This window comes from Acipenser ruthenus, chromosome 47 (assembly GCF_902713425.1).
Source record: "Acipenser ruthenus chromosome 47, fAciRut3.2 maternal haplotype, whole genome shotgun sequence".
In the NCBI taxonomy this organism is placed as follows: domain Eukaryota; kingdom Metazoa; phylum Chordata; class Actinopteri; order Acipenseriformes; family Acipenseridae; genus Acipenser; species Acipenser ruthenus.
The window spans coordinates 2,152,316-2,175,168 of NC_081235.1; the positions used below are offsets into that span (position 1 = coordinate 2,152,316).

At 43.2% G+C, this 22,853-nt stretch overlaps 1 protein-coding gene across 1 annotated transcript in view; it reads right to left on the minus strand.

Annotated features, from left to right (window-relative positions):
* Positions 1–2,321: 2,321 nt before the first annotated feature.
* Positions 2,322–22,853, minus strand: part of LOC117401317 (NACHT domain- and WD repeat-containing protein 1-like) — a 33,263-nt gene continuing 12,731 nt past the window's right edge. The window contains exons 9-21 of the mRNA XM_059014220.1: positions 22,393–22,552; positions 19,989–20,106; positions 19,140–19,304; positions 16,775–16,969; positions 15,716–15,838; positions 14,503–14,702; positions 12,399–12,662; positions 12,134–12,224; positions 10,401–10,555; positions 9,852–10,125; positions 6,647–7,188; positions 6,299–6,404; positions 2,322–5,037 (exon numbers count right to left, since the gene is read on the minus strand). Coding sequence (XP_058870203.1) covers positions 4,757–5,037; positions 6,299–6,404; positions 6,647–7,188; positions 9,852–10,125; positions 10,401–10,555; positions 12,134–12,224; positions 12,399–12,662; positions 14,503–14,702; positions 15,716–15,838; positions 16,775–16,969; positions 19,140–19,304; positions 19,989–20,106; positions 22,393–22,552 — 2,674 coding nt within the window. The 3' untranslated portion in view covers positions 2,322–4,756. The remainder of the gene's footprint in view (positions 5,038–6,298; positions 6,405–6,646; positions 7,189–9,851; positions 10,126–10,400; positions 10,556–12,133; positions 12,225–12,398; positions 12,663–14,502; positions 14,703–15,715; positions 15,839–16,774; positions 16,970–19,139; positions 19,305–19,988; positions 20,107–22,392; positions 22,553–22,853) is intronic.

Sequence of the window (22,853 nt, forward strand, 5' to 3'; positions counted from 1 at the left end):
GGAGGTCATAGGAGACTTCAAAATGGTGGCATTCCTGATGGGTCTCCAAGGCGGTTTTACCAAGTTTCCCTGCTATCTTTGCCTTTGGGACAGCAGGGACACCAAGGCGCACTACCACAGGCGGGACTGGCCACAGCGGACCTGTGTTCTCTGTGGGGAGGAACAACATCAAGTGGGAGCCACTGATGGACCCCCGGAAGGTGCTGATGCCACCACGGCACATCAAATTGGGCCTTAGGAAACAATTTGTCAGAGCTCTAGATAAGGAGTCGGCAGCCTTCAAGTACCTTCAAGACTTCTTCCCTAAGCTGTCTGAGACAAAGGTCAAAGCCGGTGTCTTCGTCGGACCACAGATAAAGAAGATCCTGGAGTGCAATGAATTCCCCAAGAAGCTCACTAGTAAGGAGAAAGCAGCTTGGAACAGCTTTGTCGCAGTGGTTCGGGGCTTCCTGGGCAATCACAAGGCCGAAAACTATGTGGAGCTGGTTGAGACTCTGGTGAAGAACTACGGCACAATGGGCTGTAGGATGTCCCTCAAAGTCCAGATCCTTGATGCTCATCTTGATAAATTCAAGGAGAACATGGGAGCGTACTCGGAGGAGCAAGGCGAGCACTTCCACCAGGATATACTGGACTTTGAACGCCGCTACCAAGGACAGTATAACGAGAACATGATGGGAGACTACATTTGGGGGCTGATTCGTGAAAGTGATTTACAGTATAATTGTAAATCTCGAAAAACTACTCACTTCTAAATCTTTTGTAGTCATTTTTGTATTACTTTAGTATAAATACATGTTAATTTGGATTCATATGTTGTTTTTTTTCTGACTTTGTGAAAGAAAAGATACAAATTCGCCCATTTTCTCATTGGAAATAGGTACATTTCAAAATATCACTGTCCTGGTCACAAAAGCAAAGTTTGTGGGGAATAATAGCCATGTTCTCGAGGCAGAGAGAACACCGCCTGGTGTTCTCTCTGCCTCGCTTCGCCCACGCTACTCCACTACTCCGCTCACTCCACTGGCTCCCAATCACCGCTCACATCCAGTTCAAGACTCTTGTACTAGCCTACAGATGCCTTGACCAGACTGCACCCAGCTACCTCCAGACCCTCATCTCTCCCTACACCCCCACTCGACCTCTCCGCTCCGCCTGCACTAGAAGACTAGCTCTACCTCCGCTACGCTTCCCTGTCTCCAGAGCCCGCTCCTTCTCCACCCTTGCTCCGCAGTGGTGGAATGACCTTCCTACAGATGTCAGGACTGCCCAGTCCCTTACCACATTCCGGCGCCTCCTTAAGACTCACCTCTTCAAACAGCACCTGTAGAACTCCTCTGTTTGTATCCTGGGACACTATCACCCTTCATGTAAATGTGCTTTATTTTGCTCTTATCTGCCCCCTATTTTACTGCATTTAATCCTGTACTTCAGAATACTGTAATCTGCCAAGTGTTTAACCTGTAGTACTTTGTATTTAATCACATCCTGATGTAACTATCACTATTTAATCATATCCTGATGTAACTATCACTATTATCTGCTGTATTATTGAATTGTGGTTTGTCACACTTGAACAAAAGTTATTGTATTTCTTGCTCTTATTGTATTACTTGTATTGTAACACTTGAAATGTATTTGCTTACGATTGTAAGTCGCCCTGGATAAGGGCGTCTGCTAAGAAATAAATAATAATAATAATAATTTTCTATACTTTTGAGGTATAAGCAATTAGGAAATAACACTTTCTACCCAGGAACAAAAATTGTGTTACATAGTGTTAACTAATCCTAGAACCCTGCTAACTAATCTTAGAACCCTGCTAACTAATGCTAGAACCCTGCTAACCAATCCTAGAACCCGGCTAACTAATCCAGAGGGACTGCAATCTGAGTGAGTATCATGCTGTTGTTCAGTGTGGTGTGTTCTGCCTTGTGTTTCATTTAAAAATTGCAACCTGTGAGTCTGTTTCCCTCTAGCAGCATATCTGTAGGAATAACAGGAGTTAAGAATATAATTTAAGAATATATTTAATTAATATGTGCAGTGGTTTTCATTTAATTAGGGCAGCAGTGTGGAGTAGTGGTTAGGGCTCTGGACTCTTGACCGGAGGGTTGTGGGTTCAATCCCAGGTGGGGACACTGTTGCTGTACCCTTGAGCAAGGTACTTTACCTAGATTGCTCCAGTAAAAACCCAACTGTATAAATGGATAATTGTATGTAAAAAATAATGTGATATCTTGTAATAATTGTAAGTCGCCCTGGATAAGGGCATCTGCTAAGAAATAAATAATGATTAGCACTCTGTTCTCATAAACAAAAAAATCTTGAGTTAAAAATTGGCGAGATTAACAATTGAGCAGTAAATCACATAACACTGTATATATTTTTATGAATTTTATCAAGGTCAGAAAATAGGTACAGTATAAAAGTAGAAAAGAAGATTAATATCAAAATAGCATAAATCAGTTCATTATGTTTCAGCAATCACTAATATTCAGATAACACTAATATTCAGACTTCAGTGAATTCTAATTAATAAAATGTTACAAACTAGTAATTCATTATTCATCAATCTATTGTTAAATTGTATTTCCTACAATTAGAATTCACGGCACACAAACGTAACACCCATTTCACTTGTTCTTATTTATTCTAGTACCTTTTACTCAATTTCTTAGATCACTATATGATTCTCACGCTATGCTTGTTAAATCACTCATTAAATTCTTACTTCAGCCCCTTTTGTTAATAAACAACATATAGAACACCCTTTTATATTTCACACATATCAACCTTACTGTAAATATGTATGTATTACATTCTCCAGCTATATTTTCTATAACTCTTTTCTATTAGTTCAATGGAGAAGACTCTGTGTTATTCTGCAGAGCTGATCCGAAGGGTGCTGTCCCTATCAGGTCTTTGTTGATGAGAAATCCTCTCCAGAGTGCTGTCCCTATCGGGTCTCTTTGCATTGAGGTGTCCAACTCGGCAGGACAGACAGACCATAATTAATTCATCAATCATTAACTGTCCCTTTCTTTAATGGTGATCCAGGTTAATAAGGTTTCTTTTTAAGTCCTTTGAACAATATTTGGGTTTACTTCCAAGCTGGTTGAATTACTGGGGTGTTTTAGCTGGATGTTATTGAAGCTGTTGTTTCCAAGTTCTCTATGTGCTCCTCTTTCTCTTTCTGACCAGCAATCTCACTAAAACAAAAAGACAGCTCTTTCGTAACCTTGGGTTTTTCAAATTACACACACATCTTATTGCTTCAAGATTGGGGACCCAAACAAGTGGGAATTTGAGGGAGTTGCCCAGTTAAGCAGAGCGTTCTGTGTCTTATCTATTATCAATGTTTTGATACAATGTAAAGGTGCTGTTCCAATTAAAAAGATGTGTAACCCTTTTAGCTACTCTTACAGTCCTACAGATCACGCAACCATCATCAGTTATAATGTAAAACTTTGAAAGTCATGTAGGCAACCATTTCAACTTGCAGGCATGTGTAATGTAGGCGAGTGTCTTTATAGAAATAAGCACCAGCACCATCTAGTGCACGGAATATGTTACGGCAGGTAATTGAATGGGGCTTACTTCTACAGTATAGAGTATGAAGAGCACGCAGCCTAATCCCAGGACTAAATGAGTGCTGAAGATGAGAGGCTGAGGCAACTCAATCCATTTAGCCTGGAAATGACAGGGAGATTTGAGCAGTTTTTTAAATCCCAAAAGGGACCAACAGTCCAGTGGCAATGTCAAAGTGGGGACAAATTCAAAAGGGAAGGAAGCCCTTTCCTTTTCACACAGAGAGTGCTGGGTGTGTGGAATGGGTAGCCATGCCACGTTGAATCACTGAGATGATTGAAGTGCTGGGGTGTAAAAATATAAAAGTGTGTCTTTGCCAATCTTTTCTACACTCCTGTAGATGTTTCCAATTGCATTGGGCTATAATCAGATAAACTCTTGATTTATACACAGATTCCTCCCCTCTCAGATACTGTGTGGTTATTACATGAGGGCCTCTGTGTGTGATTATTACATGAGGTCCCTGTGTGTGATTATTACATGAGGCCTCTCTGTGTGTGAATATTACATGAGGCCTCTCTGTGTGTGATTATTACATGAGGCCTCTCTATGTGTGAATATTACATGAGGTTCCCCTGTGTGTGATTATTACATGAGGTTCCCCTGTGTGATTATTACATGAGGCCTCTCTGTGTGTGATTATTACATGAGGCCTCTCTGTGTGTGATTATTACATGAGGCCTCTCTGTGTGTGAATATTACATGAGGTTCCCCTGTGTGTGATTATTACATGAGGTCCCTGTGTGTGATTATTACATGAGGCCTCTCTGTGTGTGAATATTACATGAGGTCCCTGTGTGTGATTATTACATGAGGTTCCCCTGTGTGATTATTACATGAGGACTCTCTGTGTGTGATTATTACATGAGACCTCTCTGTATGTGATTATTACATAAGGCCTCTCTGTGTGTGATTATTACATGAGGCCTCTCTGTGATTATTACATGAGGTCCCTGTGTGTGATTATTACATGAGGCCTCTCTGTGTGTGGTTATTACATGAGGTCCCTGTGTGTGATTATTACATGAGGTCCCCCTGTGTGTGATTATTACATGAGGCCTCTCTGTGTGTGGTTATTACATGAGGTCCCTGTGTGTGATTATTACATGAGGTCCCCCTGTGTGTGATTATTACATGAGGCCTCTCTGTGTGTGCTCATTGCTTCTCATAACACAGCACATGACTGAGATCTCTTCAGCGTGGGTTTGCTGCTTTTGCCCTGCTGTGCTGGTGCTCTGAGGAGTGGTAGGGCTGCTCTCTCTCTGGAGGTCACTGTGTATTGGTCTCTGCTGTTCTGCAGTGGGTTGTACTGGGCTCGGATTCTCTTGGGGCTGATGAATCTCTCCTTGATGATGTACCCCAGGTGTGAGACTGCAATGAACCCCTCTGAAGTGGCTACTATCCTGGGGACTGAAGCGTAGACATACTGCACTGCCAGCAGGCTCCCTGAAACAACACAAAGACTGCATCAGAGAGGCAGACACAACCCCCTCCAACAAGTACTGGGACATATATATAGACAAGGGGGGTATAGTGGTCCTTTAAAAAGACTGGTAATGAAATATCCCCTACAGGCCCAGAACGACTGGGAGTGAGTATATTATTGACCATTTGTCCTCACTCAGACCCCTTAATTTCTAAATATCTTGGTATTCCTGAATAGTTAATCGTCTCCTCTTTAAAAATACGCTAAGGATTTTAATGAGCAATCCGTCTCACAAGTTCAGTGGTATCCTCAATATGATTCATTTACTAACTGCTGAATGACTGGGTGAGTATTCGTTCTTTGTTTTACCCCAGAAAAATGTTTTTCCTGGGTGGAGATTTCCAAGACTGGTACAATATTTAATGCAGTGCTGTCCCTGGCAGTCCTGAGCCAGAAACCTATTTTTGAGGGTAAAATGAAGAGAAAATCTCATAGCCAGTGTGACAGGGTACACACCGCCCCTGTGTGTATTGTATGGTTTTGTATTATTATTTAAATATATTGTTTACATGTGTAAAAACACATTATTTTATTGTTAATTGTTTTGCAGCATAGATGGGGTTAAACTTCCCCATCCCTGCTAAGCTCATGCAGAATGTGACCATCTCCAGATTGATTAATTTATTACTAATTTGGAGATGGTCACATGTATATAAACCCGCAGCTTTGGCTGATCAAGGTTGGTGTGTTCAGATACGGAACGGGAGCCTTAGGTAGGAGTGAAACCTAAAGTAAACAATTGCTACGTGTGCTGGGTAGAAACCAGCACGATGTATGTTCCATATCTGTATTGTCAGTTTATTTTGGCCACTGTGCCGTTTTGTTTGTTCAGTGTTTTGTTTAAACCTTTTATTTATTATTATTAAACGCGCAGCAGCGCTTACATATCCCAGTGCTGTCTGAGTGTCATTCCGCACTGGTAAGTGGATCATATTTGGGGACCACAGCACTTGTGGGAGAGACTGTTCATTAAAATCTCTTGCATATTTTTAAAGAGGAGACGATGATCTAGTCTGAATGAGTATGAAGGCACTATCCCAGTGCGTTAGCTCTGTATCACCATGTCAAGTGAAGAGTGCTGTTCAGTTTTGCCTGCTGAGTTTCTAACACAGAACATGTGTTGCCAGCTTGACCAGTTTATAATATTAGCAGCAGTAGGTGCAGCAGCGAGTTTGCAGTACAAGCTCCCCTCACAGAGATGTGTAATGACATCATATTTACCGTTCCCAGTGTGCCACACTTTAATGGACCTATCATGGGATCCAGTGTAAACATACTGATCATCCTGAGAGAACGCAGCGCAGAGAATCCCCTCGAAAAAGAAGCTCTGCAAGCACAAAACAGGAATCAATGGGACAGTATTTCATATTATTATACTATGTACGGCTAATGTGTTAATAATACTGACATCAGCGTAAGACCCATGCTTAATTCTCGACTGCAGAGCCTGCTCTTTACTTGAATGGTAAGATGTTCAAACCGTATGGTTTGCCCTTCCATTCGATTAAATGGGGGCCAGGTCATTGCATTGCCTATCTTGTATTTCATCTCATTCCTTGCATTGCCTACCTTATATTTCATCTCATGATCCAGCAGGCCCAGTTTTAAGTTCCACAGTCTTTGTATTGAATCCTGAGAGCCTACAAGCGCATGGATTTCCTGGTTACTGATGGCTATGCAAGTGATCTGACTGGAGTGGGCCTGAAGAGGAACTGCATTCGAGTCCTTTAGGAAAGACACCTCACCATTCCCCAAGCCACAGAGAAGACTGCAGTCTGACAGCACCGCGATACTGGACACAGTGTGCTGAGGGGCGGCTAGTTTGTGAATAGGCCCTGGAATTACTGGGTAATCCTTTCCAGGGTTGAAATCAAATACAAGTATAGTGTCCTCGTACGCCACAGCCAGCCTGTCCTCCAGTTTGCTGAGCCCAATGCTGCACACCTTCTGGAGCGGTTCTGGTGGGGGAATGCACATTGTGTCGTGTCTGAATTCCAGTGGATAGACCAGCACTGTTCCTGATCGCACTCCACAGAAGAGCAGCTTCTTCAGCTGAGCCACTTCCAGACAGCACACCTCTGCTGAGCAGTCAATCGTATCAACAGAAGAACCTGCCGTACAGAATTGGAACTGTTTTAATATATAGAACATAAGAACATTTACCAACCAGAGGAGGTCACTGGGCCCCTCCACGTTCGTCCAGTTCCTCGTGTCTGATTGATCTCAGATTTTTGTCAAGCTGGGTCCTAAAGGACCCAAGTAATTCTGTCAACATGTGAACATGTGGTTTCAAATGGATGGAAGTGCAGCTGCAATCTATTACTTATAAATGACATATTAAAACACTAATAAATTATTTAAAAAAACATTCACAGCACCAGAGATTATCAAATACGCATTCTTTTTTTTTTTAAGTGACGACTAATGAACTAACCACCTATTTTTAGCTCAGCTATTTAACTCAGATGCTCTGGAAGCCCGGATCGCTCAGTTTACTGCAGCAAGCACATGTGTTCCCTGCATCTCACCGGTGTTGCACTCCCATTCGTTATATCAGCCTCACATGTGCAGTTTTGAAACAAACGCATGCTCTAGTAAACTTGTATTTTGAATTTAGAGAATCTGGTACTAGACTTGGTTAAGAAGGCTGCTTGCAAGCCATGCTTTCAGTTAGTGCTGCACTCGCTTGGGCACCTGGAGGGTGAGAGTGTCTCCACCCCTTCACTGGCTTCCTTCCTGTCCACCAGGTACTTCTCCTGTTGACTGACATGCTTTCAGCCAGTAACATGATCCAGAAGACACAGAAAGGATGAACTATTATGTATACAGTAGAGCCTGTCATGTCCGATCCTGTATACAGTAGAGCCTGTCATGTCCGATCCTGTCATATCCGATCCTGTATACAGTAGAGCCTGTCATATCTGATCCTGTCATATCCGATCCTGTATACAGTAGAGCTTGTCATATCTGATCCTGTCATATCCGATCCTGTCATATCCGATCCTGTATACAGTAGAGCCTGTCATATCTGATCCTGTCATATCCGATCCTGTCATATCCGATCCTGTATACAGTAGAGCCTGTCATATCCGATCCTGTCATATCTGATCCTGTCATATCCGATCCTGTATGAAGTAGAGCCTGTCATATCTGATCCTGTCATGTCCGATCCTGTCATATCCGATCCTGTATACAGTAGAGCCTGTCATGTCCGATCCTGTCATGTCCGATCCTGTATACAGTAGAGCCTGTCATGTCCGATCCTGTCATATCCGATCCTGTATACAGTAGAGCCTGTCATGTCCGATCCTGTCATATCCGATCCTGTATATAGTAGAGCCTGTCATGTCCGATCCTGTCATATCCGATCCTGTATACAGTAGAGCCTGTCATGTCCGATCCTGTCATATCCGATCCTGTATACAGTAGAGCCTGTCATGTCCGATCCTGTCATATCCGATCCTGTATACAGTAGAGCCTGTCATGTCCGATCCTGTCATATCCGATCCTGTATACAGTAGAGCCTGTCATGTCCGATCCTGTCATATCCGATCCTGTATATAGTAGAGCCTGTCATGTCCGATCCTGTCATATCCGATCCTCTATACAGTAGATCCTGTCATACCCGATCCTGTCATATCCGATCCTGTCATATCCGATCCTGTATATAGTAGAGCCTGTCATATCCGATTCTGTCATATCTGATCCTGTCATATCCGATCCTGTAAGATACGATGCCCTCTATTAACTTGTGTTTCATTTGCACATGCTGCTACCAACTGAACGGTACTGATGGAAACTGATCAATGTACATTTTATTATGGGTCTAAAAACAAATACTGATCTTTACAGAACAGAATGGATTCAGTTGCAGATAAAGAAAAGAAAAGACGGTGCGTTTGTGAATTCAGTTTCCCTTTTTACATGCTGTCACTTCATGCAACTGCCCAGTTTAACCATGTTAAACAAAAGAAAACAAGAAAGCAAGGGATTGACAGAATTCTGTTAAAAAGCTGGAAGAAGATTTTTTTTGCTGCCCTCCAAAGCCAGTGTGCTTGTGTGCGTGCTTTCATGTTGTTGATTCTGTCTCACGTTAACAGGCACGGTGCTCTTTGCACAGACTGAGAAAGCACGGCACAACTGCTTTTGGGAAATTACAAAATACAGTATTACAGTGCCTTGTTTCTCAAAATACTCACTGATTTACTTTGTGCAGTACTGTACTTTGTATAGCAAACTTGCAGGACTGCTCTTTGTATAGTACACGTGCAGGACTGCTCTTTGTATAGTACACGTGCAGGACTGCTCTTTGTATAGTACACGTGCAGGACTGCTCTTTGTATAGTACACGTGCAGGACTGCTCTTTGTATAGTACACGTGCAGGACTGCTCTTTGTATAGTACACGTGCAGGACTGTTCTTTGTATAGTACACGTGCAGGACTGTACTTTGGTGTTTTCGACACACTAATGTGTCTGACATTGTTATTTATAAAGCCCTGACGTTAATAAAGCAACTACAATGTAGCATAGTGAGTCCCTCTGAGATCCGACGGACCCCTGGAAGCAATTCAATCAGATATGACGGGTTCTACTGCAGTCACATTGTTGATGCTGAATCACTTGTAGCCTTCAAAAGACCCTTTGACAAAGTTTGGAGATCAATCAGCTATTAGGAACCGGACGAGCACTGATGGTCCGAATTGCCTCCTCTCGTTTGTAATATAAAACACATGCTGTATGGATGTGTTGCTGCTGTATATACCCTCTCTTACCTTGCAGGTAGTCCCACACAATGACTTTCTTTCTGTCTCCGGGTTTCAGGAAGTACACATACTCCCCGTGGTGTGACACAGCAGTGAGCAGCCTGCAGGCGGGGACAGGGGCAGTGGTCTTGTTTCTCGGGTTGTAGTGAAGACGCCACAGCTTCAGGTAATAAGCATGTCTTGAAGCAGAGATGAGAGTATCCTCCACCAACACCAGCGCAGTGACCGAGACCCCCATCCCAGAGAACGAGTCCAGCAGCGCACCACTGGACAAACTCCACACCTGGGAATGATGGGAAGGGATATTAAAGTGCATGGAGCAGACAAAACCATTCTAGAAAATCATGCATTCCCATATGAAAAACACATTTTGCTAAAGATGAACTGGATTTTTAATAGTAATTTACCTGAAGCTGTAAGAGAAGATTATTTATTGAACGCCCCGAGCAGATACTTGATATCTGAGTGTGGAGCGAGAGGAGGCCCTTTAGCTAATCAATTCTATCTGAAGTCTCAGTGATGTGTCTAAGTGCTGACAGCTCTATCTCTTGCACTAACCCGTATCGCTTCGTTCTTTGAGCCGGTGATCAGAACTCCTTGTGTGGTGCCCACGGCTGCTGTCAGCACAGTGTCTTCATGCTCCAGGTCATTCACAAAGCACCTCTCCATCGCGGAGGGGTCTAACTGGAACACTGCAACACTCTTGCCATGGCCTGCAGTGAAAGAATCAGAACCATTACAAAGAGTCCAGCCTGGATAAGAATCAGAACCATTACAAAGAGTCCAGCCTGGATGAGAAATCAGAACCATTACAAAGAGTCCAGCCTGGATAAGAATCAGAACCATTACAAAGAGTCCAGCCTGGATAGGAATCAGAACCATCACAAAGAGTCCAGCCTGGATAAGAATCAGAACCATTACAAAGAGTCCAGCCTGGATAGGAATCAGAACCATTACAAAGAGTCCAGCCTGGATAAGAATCAGAACCATTACAAAGAGTCCAGCCTGGATAAGAATCAGAACCATTACAAAGAGTCCAGCCTGGATAGGAATCAGAACCATTACAAAGAGTCCAGCCTTGATAAGCCACAGATGGATTTCCTGTGTTTTAGTAAGAGGAGGAACTGATGTACGGTTAAACACTTTTAAAAACCATATTATTGCAATTCACATCATAAAATGAATTTCTAGGAAAGTTGTGTTCTTCGTCAGACCAACAGCACGTGGAATCAGGTTTTGGAAACCAACAGTTACTGTCCTAGTGCTGGCAGGGTCAGGGACGTTTCCAGTTCAGATATCCCCTCAAGATTCAGACAAGTATTGGAATATTCATTCAACAGTTACTGTCCTAGTGCTGGGAGGGTCAGGGACGTTTCCAGTTCAGATATCCCCTCAAGATTCAGATTCAAGTATTGGAATATTCATTCAACAGTTACTGTCCTAGTGCTGGGAGGGTCAGGGACGTTTCCAGTTCAGATATCCCCTCAAGATTCAGACAAGTATTGGAATATTCATTCAACAGTTACTGTCCTAGTGCTGGGAGGGTCAGGGACGTTTCCAGTTCAGATATCCCCTCAAGATTCAGACAAGTATTGGAATATTCATTCAACAGTTACTGTCCTAGTGCTGGGAGGGTCAGGGACGTTTCCAGTTCAGATATCCCCTCAAGATTCAGATTCAAGTATTGGAATATTCATTCATTTGCAAAACATTATCAAAGCCATTACATGTAACACTGCATTAAAGCTGAAAGAATTTGCATAAGTAAGAATACGTTGTGAAGGCCTTACTTTACCCCACTGAATTAACTACAAAACAGAGGAGCCACGCAGTTATGGTTAAAACACTTCTATCTTGACAACGTGTTTTTGGGGGGAAGGGGTTTATAAACCCTGCCACTGTAATGTCTTTGCAATAAACAAAGGGGCCAGATACACATTTTCATACAATAATCACATTACTTTTTATCTTGAATAAACTCCTCAATAAAATAAATGTGAGAAAAAAGAGCATTGCCCAAAAAAAAAAAACAATATTCACTCACCTTTTTACTTCTCAACATGAAAGAAAAGCGAGGCGCGTTTTGGAGTGACGTACCTGATCTGTATCACATTGCTGACAGAAACGGACCTGATTGACTCGAATCCCAATTGATCTGTATCACATTGCTGATTTAGGTAGAGATCACTATGTGGCAGCTTGTGTGCACAATTGCAACACACATTGTGATACGTATGTCTCATTTCTATCAGTTGTGTCATTTCTGTAGACGTTTCTACAATGTTGTGTACCTGCACAAAGGACTGTCTCGTCTTCAGAAACAACAAGAAATGAAATAGAAGAAGCAACTTTCTGAGCATCAAACCTGCCATCTGTAGAAATCTGCAGAGAAGAAAAACAAAGACAGCAGTTACTGTTGGTAAGCTGTAAACTCAGATACATGGAAGTGAAGTGTGTTTAGAAGGGATTGTAAGAAGCACTTTTTACACAGTTAGAAATACATGGAACGACTCAATGACTATAAGTTCTAATAATGTGAAGTTGCACTGCATATACCAGGAGTACTGATCCATCGCTGAACCCGGCTGCTAGTCTCCTGTGTGTTCTCAGTGGAAGGGTGCATGTGGGCACGGCTCTTCCCAGGTCACAGAGCTTGGAGGTCATTCCTAACCGGCCTGTGCCTCTGTCCCACAGTGTGAGCAGGCCTCCTTCAGCGAGGGCTATGCCAGGCTCATCGCCCCCGGGGATCACAGTGAACACAGCGCTCTCTGAGTCAATGCAGAAGAGCAGAGAGCCCGTCTCCAGCTGCCAGGCATTCAACTGAGAGGACAAATGTTACCAATCAATTAATCTGTATGTCTTACTTGTGATAAACCATCTCGAAGCGCTTTACAGATACAAATAACAAAAATGAATATACAAAACAATTTCGAGAAATAATAAAAGATAAGATGATAAAACACCCCTTTAAATTACATACATTAAAATCATTTTAAAAAGTCATTGAAATTCTTACTTTAAAAAGCAGTGACAAAAATAAGTAGTATAAAAAATGTAAATAAGTACTATAAAATAGGATGATACATTTTCCCTTTAAAATACATATGCTGAATTATAAAAATGGGGGTTTAATCTTATTTTAAATGCAGCGAGAGATGGAGCCTCCCTTACAAATCATGGCAGATCAATGTTAGCTCTATTATGGGAGATATTTATTGACCTGTATATATAGAATAATCAAGCGCTCGTTAATGAGGTATGGTTTACATGCAGACTGCATTAGTGAACCCCTTTTATTACTGTCTTCTGAAAGGACAGATGTTATTACCCCAGTGGGGGCTGATCCAGCGCAGCACAGAGTGGAATGTCAGTAACGAGAGAGAGACATGCTGTGTTTGAACTGAATCATGGCACATCAGTGCATCTAATTCAATTGTGATGCAGGAATCATCCGGGCCTGCAGTGAACTGCCTGGTTATCATCAGTCGTTTGGAAGTATAACTGAGGCTGAGGGTGCATTTACATGGCTTGGGTTGGAATATGCTGCTGCTGCTGCGTAATGAAAGGTTATCTGGGCTCTGGTTGAGTGAAACAACAGCATTGTACTGTACGAGTTCTCACTCTGAAAACCTGTCAGTCACTGAAACAGCAGAGGGAACTCTGAAAACCTGTCAGTCACTGGAACAGCAGAGGGAGCTCTGAAAACCTGTCAGTCACTGGAACAGCAGAGGGAGCTCTGAAAACCTGTCAGTCACTGGAACAGCAGAGGGAACTCTGAAAACCTGTCAGTCACTGGAACAGCAGAGGGAACTCTGAAAACCTGTCAGTCACTGGAACAGCAGAGGGAACTCTGAAAACCTGTCAGTCACTGGAACAGCAGAGGGAACTCTGAAAACCTGTCAGTCACTGGAACAGCAGAGGGAACTCTGAAAACCTGTCAGTCACTGGAACAGCAGAGGGAACTCTGAAAACCTGTCAGTCACTGGAACAGCAGAGGGAACTCTGTGAACCTGTCAGTCACTGGAACAGCAGAGGGAACTCTGAAAACCTGTCAGTCACTGGAACAGCAGAGGGAGCTCTGAAAACCTGTCAGTCACTGGAACAGCAGAGGGAACTCTGAAAACCTGTCAGTCACTGGAAGAGCAGAGGGAACTCTGAAAACCTGTCAGTCACTGGAACAGCAGAGGGAACTCTGAAAACCTGTCAGTCACTGGAACAGCAGAGGGAACTCTGAAAACCTGTCAGTCACTGGAACAGCAGAGGGAACTCTGAAAACCTGTCAGTCACTGGAACAGCAGAGGGAACTCTGAAAACCTGTCAGTCACTGGAACAGCAGAGGGAGCTCTGAAAACCTGTCAGTCACTGGAACAGCAGAGGGAACTCTGAAAACCTGTCAGTCACTGGAACAGAAGTCTGGCCAACAAGAGAATCTTCTGGGAGTTTGAGTTCTTTTAAAAGTGAACATTTAGAATTTTCAGGTTCTTTTACAAGAACCTTTCAGCATGGATTGCATAACCAGAAGTACAGCTTTGATAAGAGTATAAAAAGCATTCACATTTGTTGTACACTAACAGCTCTGAAAAAGAATAGCACAGCTGAAATGGCTCTCATTCGTTCTACTGTCTTCTGTTCTACTGACCAGTGAGAGTGGAGGCGGTACCTGAGTGCTGGTCCCAGAGTATATGATGCCCCTCTTCTCCTCCACGTGAAGCAGGGCACAGTTCTGGGGGCCGCGAGGCCCCTCCTCGATGCAGTGAAGCTGCTTCCCCGTCACCAGGCTCCACACACGCAGAGTTTGATCATAGGAGCCGGACACACAGCGAGTGCCCTTTCCAATCACCCTGACACACTGCACCTCCGCTGCAGGACCACAAACACACGACACACAACAGAGCACTGTGGGGTTTACTCCATTATTAAAGAGGGCTTCCACAATACAGCACTGTGGGGTTTACTCCATTATTAAAGAGGGCTTCCACAATACAGCACTGTGGGGTTTACTCCATTATTAAAGAGGGCTTCCACAATACAGCACTGTGGGGTTTACTCCATTATTAAAGAGGGCTTCCACAATACAGCACTGTGGGGTTTACTCCATTATTAAAGAGGGCTTCCACAATACAGCACTGTGGGGTTTACTCCATTATTAAAGAGGGCTTCCACAATACAGCACTGTGGGGTTTACTCCATTATTAAAGAGGGCTTCCACAATACAGCACTGTGGGGTTTACTCCATTATTAAAGAGGGCTTCCACAATACAGCACTGTGGGGTTTACTCCATTATTAAAGAGGGCTTCCACAATACAGCACTGTGGGGTTTACTCCATTATTAAAGAGGGCTTCCACAATACAGCACTGTGGGGTTTACTCCATTATTAAAGAGGGCTTCCACAATACAGCACTGTGGGGTTTACTCCATTATTAAAGAGGGCTTCCACAATACAGCACTGTGGGGTTTACTCCATTATTAAAGAGGGTTAGCAAGATCTATTTAAAATCTGCAAGCCTGAAGGCACATGTGAGTCAGTGTCGACTGAGTTCAATTACCATCACTAACTTTTAAACACTCAAAGTGCTACATTTACAAATACTAACCTTTTAAATTCAATGACAAATGTTTCAATAGAATATATCCAGAAAGGTGAAGGATTCTGGCTAAGTTTCATTTTTTTACAAAAATACAAATTTTGTATACTTGCTCCACTGATAAAATTGTATTATTCTCTAACGATCTAAAATCCTATACAGGATTCATAATTCGCACAACATTGTCAGAGCATCGCAACAACTGGAGGGCACGTTTGATATACAGGCCTGCCATGCATACAGATGTATCTGCGCAGATCCTCACAGGATTATATCAGAGTCTCACCCGTGTGTCCGGTCAGGGTGTGGATCACTTCAGTGTCGTTCACATTCCACACAATCATTCTGCCGTCCTCCGCTCCAACCAGCAGCAGCCTGGACTGTGAGCACAGCTCCAGCACTGTGATACCTGAGGGACAAGCACAGCACTGAGGAGAGTGTCTCCCACAGCTAGCAGGGTGCGCAGCAGCGTTTAAAACCTCTTCCTTACTACTCTGCATTACCCAGAAACACTATGTGAATGAGAAAGTTCTGTTTTCAGACATTATCCAAACTGAAGGCTGAACACTAAGGGACTTGGTAGAAAGTGGTTATGCTGACAAGTTTTAAGAAAGTGATTTTCAAAGACTAGGTTCTTACCCCTGTAAGTTTTTAGGCAGACCTTCATGAAAGGGAGGATACCCAAGTCTTCAGTTATTGGAAGTGACCTTTTATTTATGTTATTTTCAAAGTTAATAAAACACACCAAGATTGCAAATCTGAATTCGTGGACAAAAGACAACAAGCTATATGTTTATCACATCTGGACTTTAGGAAGAGCCTACATTAGTAGACTGAGACCAAAGATGAACTAATGAAAACATGACCTACACAAGTATCCAGAAAGTCCATTGAATACCAATCGATGGAAAATAATTTCCGTATCTTTTAAAAGTCAACTAGAAACTAATATTCCTCTCACCCTGCCCCCGATCAGTATTTGTTATTTTCCTGCAGGGACTGGGACGTGTTTTGGGATCTTTAGACCCCGAGAGTATAGGAGCGTGTCAGCCGGACCTCTCTGTCTAGTGAGAGCAGCACACGCTGTAATTATGGCATCTTTTTCTTTTCAACAGTGTTTTCTTTTGCATTTTTGTATTTGTTTATTTTACACTATGGTGTATTGTCGCCCAGTCCTTACCATTGTTGATGCTGGCCATCGCTTTGTGTGCTGCTGAATTAATCTTGAGTGTCTGAGTGGTGTTTTCAAGCCCCATTGTCCTGCCTGTCTGTCCCACACCCCGTATCACAGGGAAACACTCAGAGCATACGCCTGGGCACAGTGCCAATGAAAACGTTGCTGTACCTTTATTAAATCCAGTCAGGGTGGTCTTTAATGGCCCGCCGGGGGGCTGAAAGAATCCCGACAGGGGGATGAAGGTGGGGTTGGGAGAGGTGCTGAGAAAGTCACTGCACTGCGAGCACAGAGACCCAATCAGAGAGTATGAGTCCGCAAAGAAGTGGAGTCTGGCAAGAAGCTCGGTGTGCAGCAGACAGCTATCTGCACAACAGAACATACAACAACACACGTAACAGGATAACAAGCTCCACTCCACTGACCTGAACAGCAACGGATTAAACAAATACTGAGTTACAGACTGAACTAAAGAGAATACAGCATGGGGAAGCATAGGGAAGCATTGTAGAGCTCAGAGAGGCATGGTAAAACATAGGCAAGCATTGTAAAGCACGGAGAGGTGTGGTAAAGCATAGGGAAGCATTGTAGAGCACAGAGGTGTGGTAAAGCATTGTAGAGCACAGAGAGGCGTGGTAAAACATTGTAGAGCACAGAGAGGTATGGTAAAGCATAGGGAAGCATTGTAAAGCACAGAGAGGCATGGTAAAGCATAGGGAAGCATTGTAAAGCACAGAGAGGCATGGTAAAGCATTGTAGAGCACAGAGAGGCATGGTAAAGCACTGTAGAGCACATAGAGGCGTGGTAAAGCATAGGGAAGCATTGTCGAGCACAGAGAGGCATGGTAAAGCATTGTAAAGCACAGCGAGGTATGGTAAAGCATTGTAGAGCACAGAGAGGCGTGGTAAAGCATAGGGAAGAATTGTAGAGCACAGAGAGGCGTGGTAAAGCATAGGGAAGCATTGTAGAGCACAGAGAGGCGTGGTAAAGCATAGGGAAGCATTGTAGAGCACAGAGAGGTATGGTAAAGCATTGTAGAGCACAGAGAGGCATGGTAAAGCATAGGGAAGCATTGTAAAGCACAGAGAGGCATGGTAAAGCATTGTAGAGCACAGAGAGGCGTGGTAAAGCATTGTAAAGCACAGAGAGGCATGGTAAAGCATTGTAAAGCACAGAGAGGTATGGTAAAGCATTGTAGAGCACAGAGAGGCGTGGTAAAGCATTGTAGAGCACAGAGAGGCATGGTAAAGCATTGTAAAGCACAGAGAGGTATGGTAAAGCATTGTAGAGCACAGAGAGGCGTGGTAAAGCATAGGGAAGCATTGTAGAGCACAGAGAGGCATGGTAAAGCATTGTAGAGCACAGAGAGGCATGGTAAAGCATTGTAAAGCACAGAGAGGCGTGGTAAAGCATTGTAGAGCACACAGAGGCGTGGTAAAGCATAGGGAAGCATTGTAGAGCACAGAGAGGTATGGTAAAGCATTGTAGAGCACAGAGAGGCATGGTAAAGCATTGTAGAGCACAGAGAGGCATGGTAAAGCATAGGGAAGCATTGTAAAGCACAGAGAGGTATGGTAAAGCATTGTAAAGCACAGAGAGGCATGGTAAAGCATTGTAGAGCACAGAGAGGCGTGGTAAAGCATTGTAAAGCACAGAGAGGCATGGTAAAGCATTGTAAAGCACAGAGAGGTATGGTAAAGCATTGTAGAGCACAGAGAGGCGTGGTAAAGCATTGTAGAGCACAGAGAGGCATGGTAAAGCATTGTAAAGCACAGAGAGGTATGGTAAAGCATTGTAGAGCACAGAGAGGCGTGGTAAAGCACAGAGAGGCATGGTAAAGCATTGTAGAGCACAGAGAGGCATGGTAAAGCATTGTAAAGGCACAGAGAGGCGTGGTAAAGCATTGTAGAGCACACAGGCGTGGTAAAGCATAGGGAAGCATTGTAGAGCACAGAGAGGCATGGTAAAACATTGTAGAGCACAGAGAGGCGTGGTAAAGCATTGTAAAGCACAGAGAGGTATGGTAAAGCATTGTAGAGCACAGAGAGGCATGGTAAAACATTGTAGAGCACAGAGAGGCGTGGTAAAGCATTGTAAAGCACAGAGAGGTATGGTAAAGCATTGTAGAGCACAGAGAGGCATGGTAAAACATTGTAGAGCACAGAGAGGCGTGGTAAAGCATTGTAAAGCACAGAGAGGTATGGTAAAGCATTGTAGAGCACAGAGAGGCATGGTAAAGCATTGTAAAGCACAGAGAGGCGTGGTAAAGAATTGTAAAGCACATAGAGGCGTGGTAAAGCATACTGAACAACATGGCAAACCAGAGTAAATGGCAATGCATAGTATAACCATGGAAAAAGCTCTGCAAAATTACTGTGCAAAATGACTATGGTAAACCTAAAAACACTTAGCCTCGATTTTGGACACTTTTTAAATAGTTTTTGAAAATAAACAAATATTTAAACTCAATACATTTTTTGGGTAAATGAAGAAAATGTACAAATGCAGTTAAATTGATCTGAGTTTTCCACTCACCCATTTGTCCCTCGATGAAATCCATGGTTGGTTTGAAAAGGAGAAATGCATCTCGCACAAGCCGCACTTCAGGACAGTCAATATGCTCAGCGCACATGCACAGGTCTTCAATGACACTCCTTATTCCACAGGCTTGAGTCTTACAAACAAGCCAGTCCATATTACCTGAGAGAAGGGGAAGAAAGAGCTAGTGATCCCAATGATCTAGAGGTAGCTGGCTAACGTGAGGATGCAGATATGTTTCTGAGAAGAAGTGTTTTGGTGCAGGTCTGAAAACCAGTTTTCTTAACGGATGTATTGCTCTTGTTTAGAGCTCTTTGTATATCATGTTCTGGTTCAGTTCTCACATCCTAGTGACTCTTTGGAAAGTTTAAAGGATCCCTGTGGCCTCAGCAGAGCTCTTAAACATGTCTTCTCCTTCACTCCAGAGGAGATGTTGACAACTCCATCCATCCACAGGCTTTAACAAGTCACCAGGACATGGTGACTGAAACAGAAAATGAATCTGAATGAGAAGACTGCATTGCGTAAGATAACTGTGATATTCCAGATCCGTACCAAGATACTGGTTAAGAGTTTCAGTGAGCTTCATCTTTATTAAAGTACATATAGCTAACAAAATAATGTTCACCCATGAGTTTAGCATTGAAGAGCGTTCAATAAATATTCTTCACTACAGCTTCAAAAAAATGACCATTAAAAGTCAAATTCACCTTTACCATAATGTGTGCGTTTTTCATATAGGAAAATCTGAGACCTACAAAATAATAGCACTATATATTAGGTAAGATGTAGTGAAATTATTCTGTTAGCACTGTGTTGTTTACAATGGAGAGGTGCTGCCCGTACCAATGACGTTGTGTTTGAGCTCGTCTCTGCGGCCGGCGTGCAGCAGATGGAAAGGCAGTTCCCGAAGCTTCCTCAGATTGGCCACGTTGTCAGTGAACCACAAAGGCTGGGAGGCCACCTGATAAAAACAGTGCAGGTAGATGCTGAGCCACATTTAAAAGCAGAACAGACAAAGTGTACAAGATGAAATGAGTCTCTCACCAGCGTTTCATTCATCATGGTATATAGAGTGTACAAGGTGAAATGAGTCTCTCACCAGCGTCTCATTCATCATGGTATATAGAGTGTACAAGGTGAAATGAGTCTCTCACCAGCGTCTCATTCATCATGGTATATAGAGTGTACAAGGTGAAATGAGTCTCTCAGCAGCGTCTCATTCATCATGGTATATAGAGTGTACAAGGTGAAATGAGTCTCTCACCAGCGTCTCATTCATCATGGTATATAGAGTGTACAAGATGAAATGAGTCTCTCACCAGCGTCTCATTCATCATGGTATATAGAGTGTACAAGGTGAAATGAGTCTCTCAGCAGCGTCTCATTCATCATGGTATATAGAGTGTACAAGGTGAAATGAGTCTCTCACCAGCGTCTCATTCATCATGGTATATAGAGTGTACAAGGTGAAATGAGTCTCTCAGCAGCGTCTCATTCATCATGGTATATAGAGTGTACAAGGTGAAATGAGTCTCTCAGCAGCGTCTCATTCATCATGGTATATAGAGTGTACAAGGTGAAATGAGTCTCTCACCAGCGTCTCATTCATCATGGTATATAGAGTGTACAAGGTGAAATGAGTCTCTCAGCAGCGTCTCATTCATCATGGTATATAGAGTGTACAAGGTGAAATGAGTCTCTCAGCAGCGTCTCATTCATCATGGTATATAGAGTGTACAAGATGAAATGAGTCTCTCAGCAGCGTCTCATTCATCATGGTATATAGAGTGTACAAGGTGAAATGAGTCTCTCAGCAGCGTCTCATTCATCATGGTATATAGAGTGTACAAGGTGAAATGAGTCTCTCAGCAGCGTCTCATTCATCATGGTATATAGAGTGTACAAGGTGAAATGAGTCTCTCAGCAGCGTCTCATTCATCATGGTATATAGAGTGTACAAGGTGAAATGAGTCTCTCAGCAGCGTCTCATTCATCATGGTATATAGAGTGTACAAGGTGAAATGAGTCTCTCAGCAGCGTCTCATTCATCATGGTATATAGAGTGTACAAGGTGAAATGAGTCTCTCAGCAGCGTCTCATTCATCATGGTATATAGAGTGTACAAGGTGAAATGAGTCTCTCAGCAGCGTCTCATTCATCATGGTATATAGAGTGTACAAGGTGAAATGAGTCTCTCAGCAGCGTCTCATTCATCATGGTATATAGAGTGTACAAGGTGAAATGAGTCTCTCAGCAGCGTCTCATTCATCATGGTATATAGAGTGTACAAGATGAAATGAGTCTCTCACCAGCGTCTCATTCATCATGGTATATAGAGTGTACAAGGTGAAATGAGTCTCAGCAGCGTCTCATTCATCATGGTATATAGAGTGTACAAGGTGAAATGAGTCTCAGCAGCGTCTCATTCATCATGGTATATAGAGTGTACAAGGTGAAATGAGTCTCTCAGCAGCGTCTCATTCATCATGGTATATAGAGTGTACAAGGTGAAATGAGTCTCTCACCAGCGTCTCATTCATCATGGTATATAGAGTGTACAAGGTGAAATGAGTCTCTCAGCAGCGTCTCATTCATCATGGTATATAGAGTGTACAAGGTGAAATGAGTCTCTCACCAGCGTCTCATTCATCATGGTATATAGAGTGTACAAGGTGAAATGAGTCTCTCAGCAGCGTCTCATTCATCATGGTATATAGAGTGTACAAGGTGAAATGAGTCTTTTTGTGTCTTTGGGCTTTTTGTGTCATGTATGTGAGACTAAAGGTCAGAGAGTGAGATTAGTTTGAATATTAGCCTCACCTTCTACACCAGTTTGAGCTTGGCTGGAATGAAAAAAAAGCAACTTCTGACTCATTGCATCTCGTTGGCAGCAAAAAAAAACAAACAAAACAAGCCCATCACAAAACAACTGTTAGCATGGAAGCTTGCACAGGTGAAGAAGACTGATAATGAAACGAGTCTCCCTCTTACCTTTAGTCTCACATTGATGACCTAAAAAGCCCTTGCGTGGAACTACCTAGAGTTTAGTAGAGAGCATGTTGCTATGGACTTGGCTGAGCTCTTTTGTAAAAATAAGAATGCAGGCTGAGATGAAAAGCAGGTTCAGCAGACAGCACTGGTGCTTGTGAACAGCAGTACAATATTTATGGCTGGCAACTAGAACTACAGAGCATCTTCTAAACTCGGGCCCTGCACCCCGTTGACAGTGTTATGGCAGGAGAGCTACCTTTCGGTTGGCGTTCAGGCTGGTTTTCAGAGAAGGCAGACAGATCGGTTTCCTCGCTCCCTGACTCCACGTTCCTTTAAAGAAATCTGCCAAGACATGATGTCTTCGGGATTTCTGCTCCGCAGACAAGTATCTTTCCTGGACCATTTCTATGAACTGCCTACAAAGATTAATACAATTTATTTTTTATAATTTATTATTTTACCCCCATATTTTCTCCCCAATTTATAATGTCCAATTACATTCCCTCCCCACAGAAACTCCCCACAGTGGTGTCCTCCGATCGCCAAGCCAGTTGCCTCGGGCTCCCGAGTGGCGCATCCAGTAAAGGCGCTCCGCGCGGAGTGCAGGATGTGCCCTATAGCCTGGAGATCGCAGGCTCGAATCCAGGCTTATGTCACAGCCGACCGTGACCGGGAGTTATTAGGGGGCGGTGCACAATTGGCTGAGCGCTGCCCGGG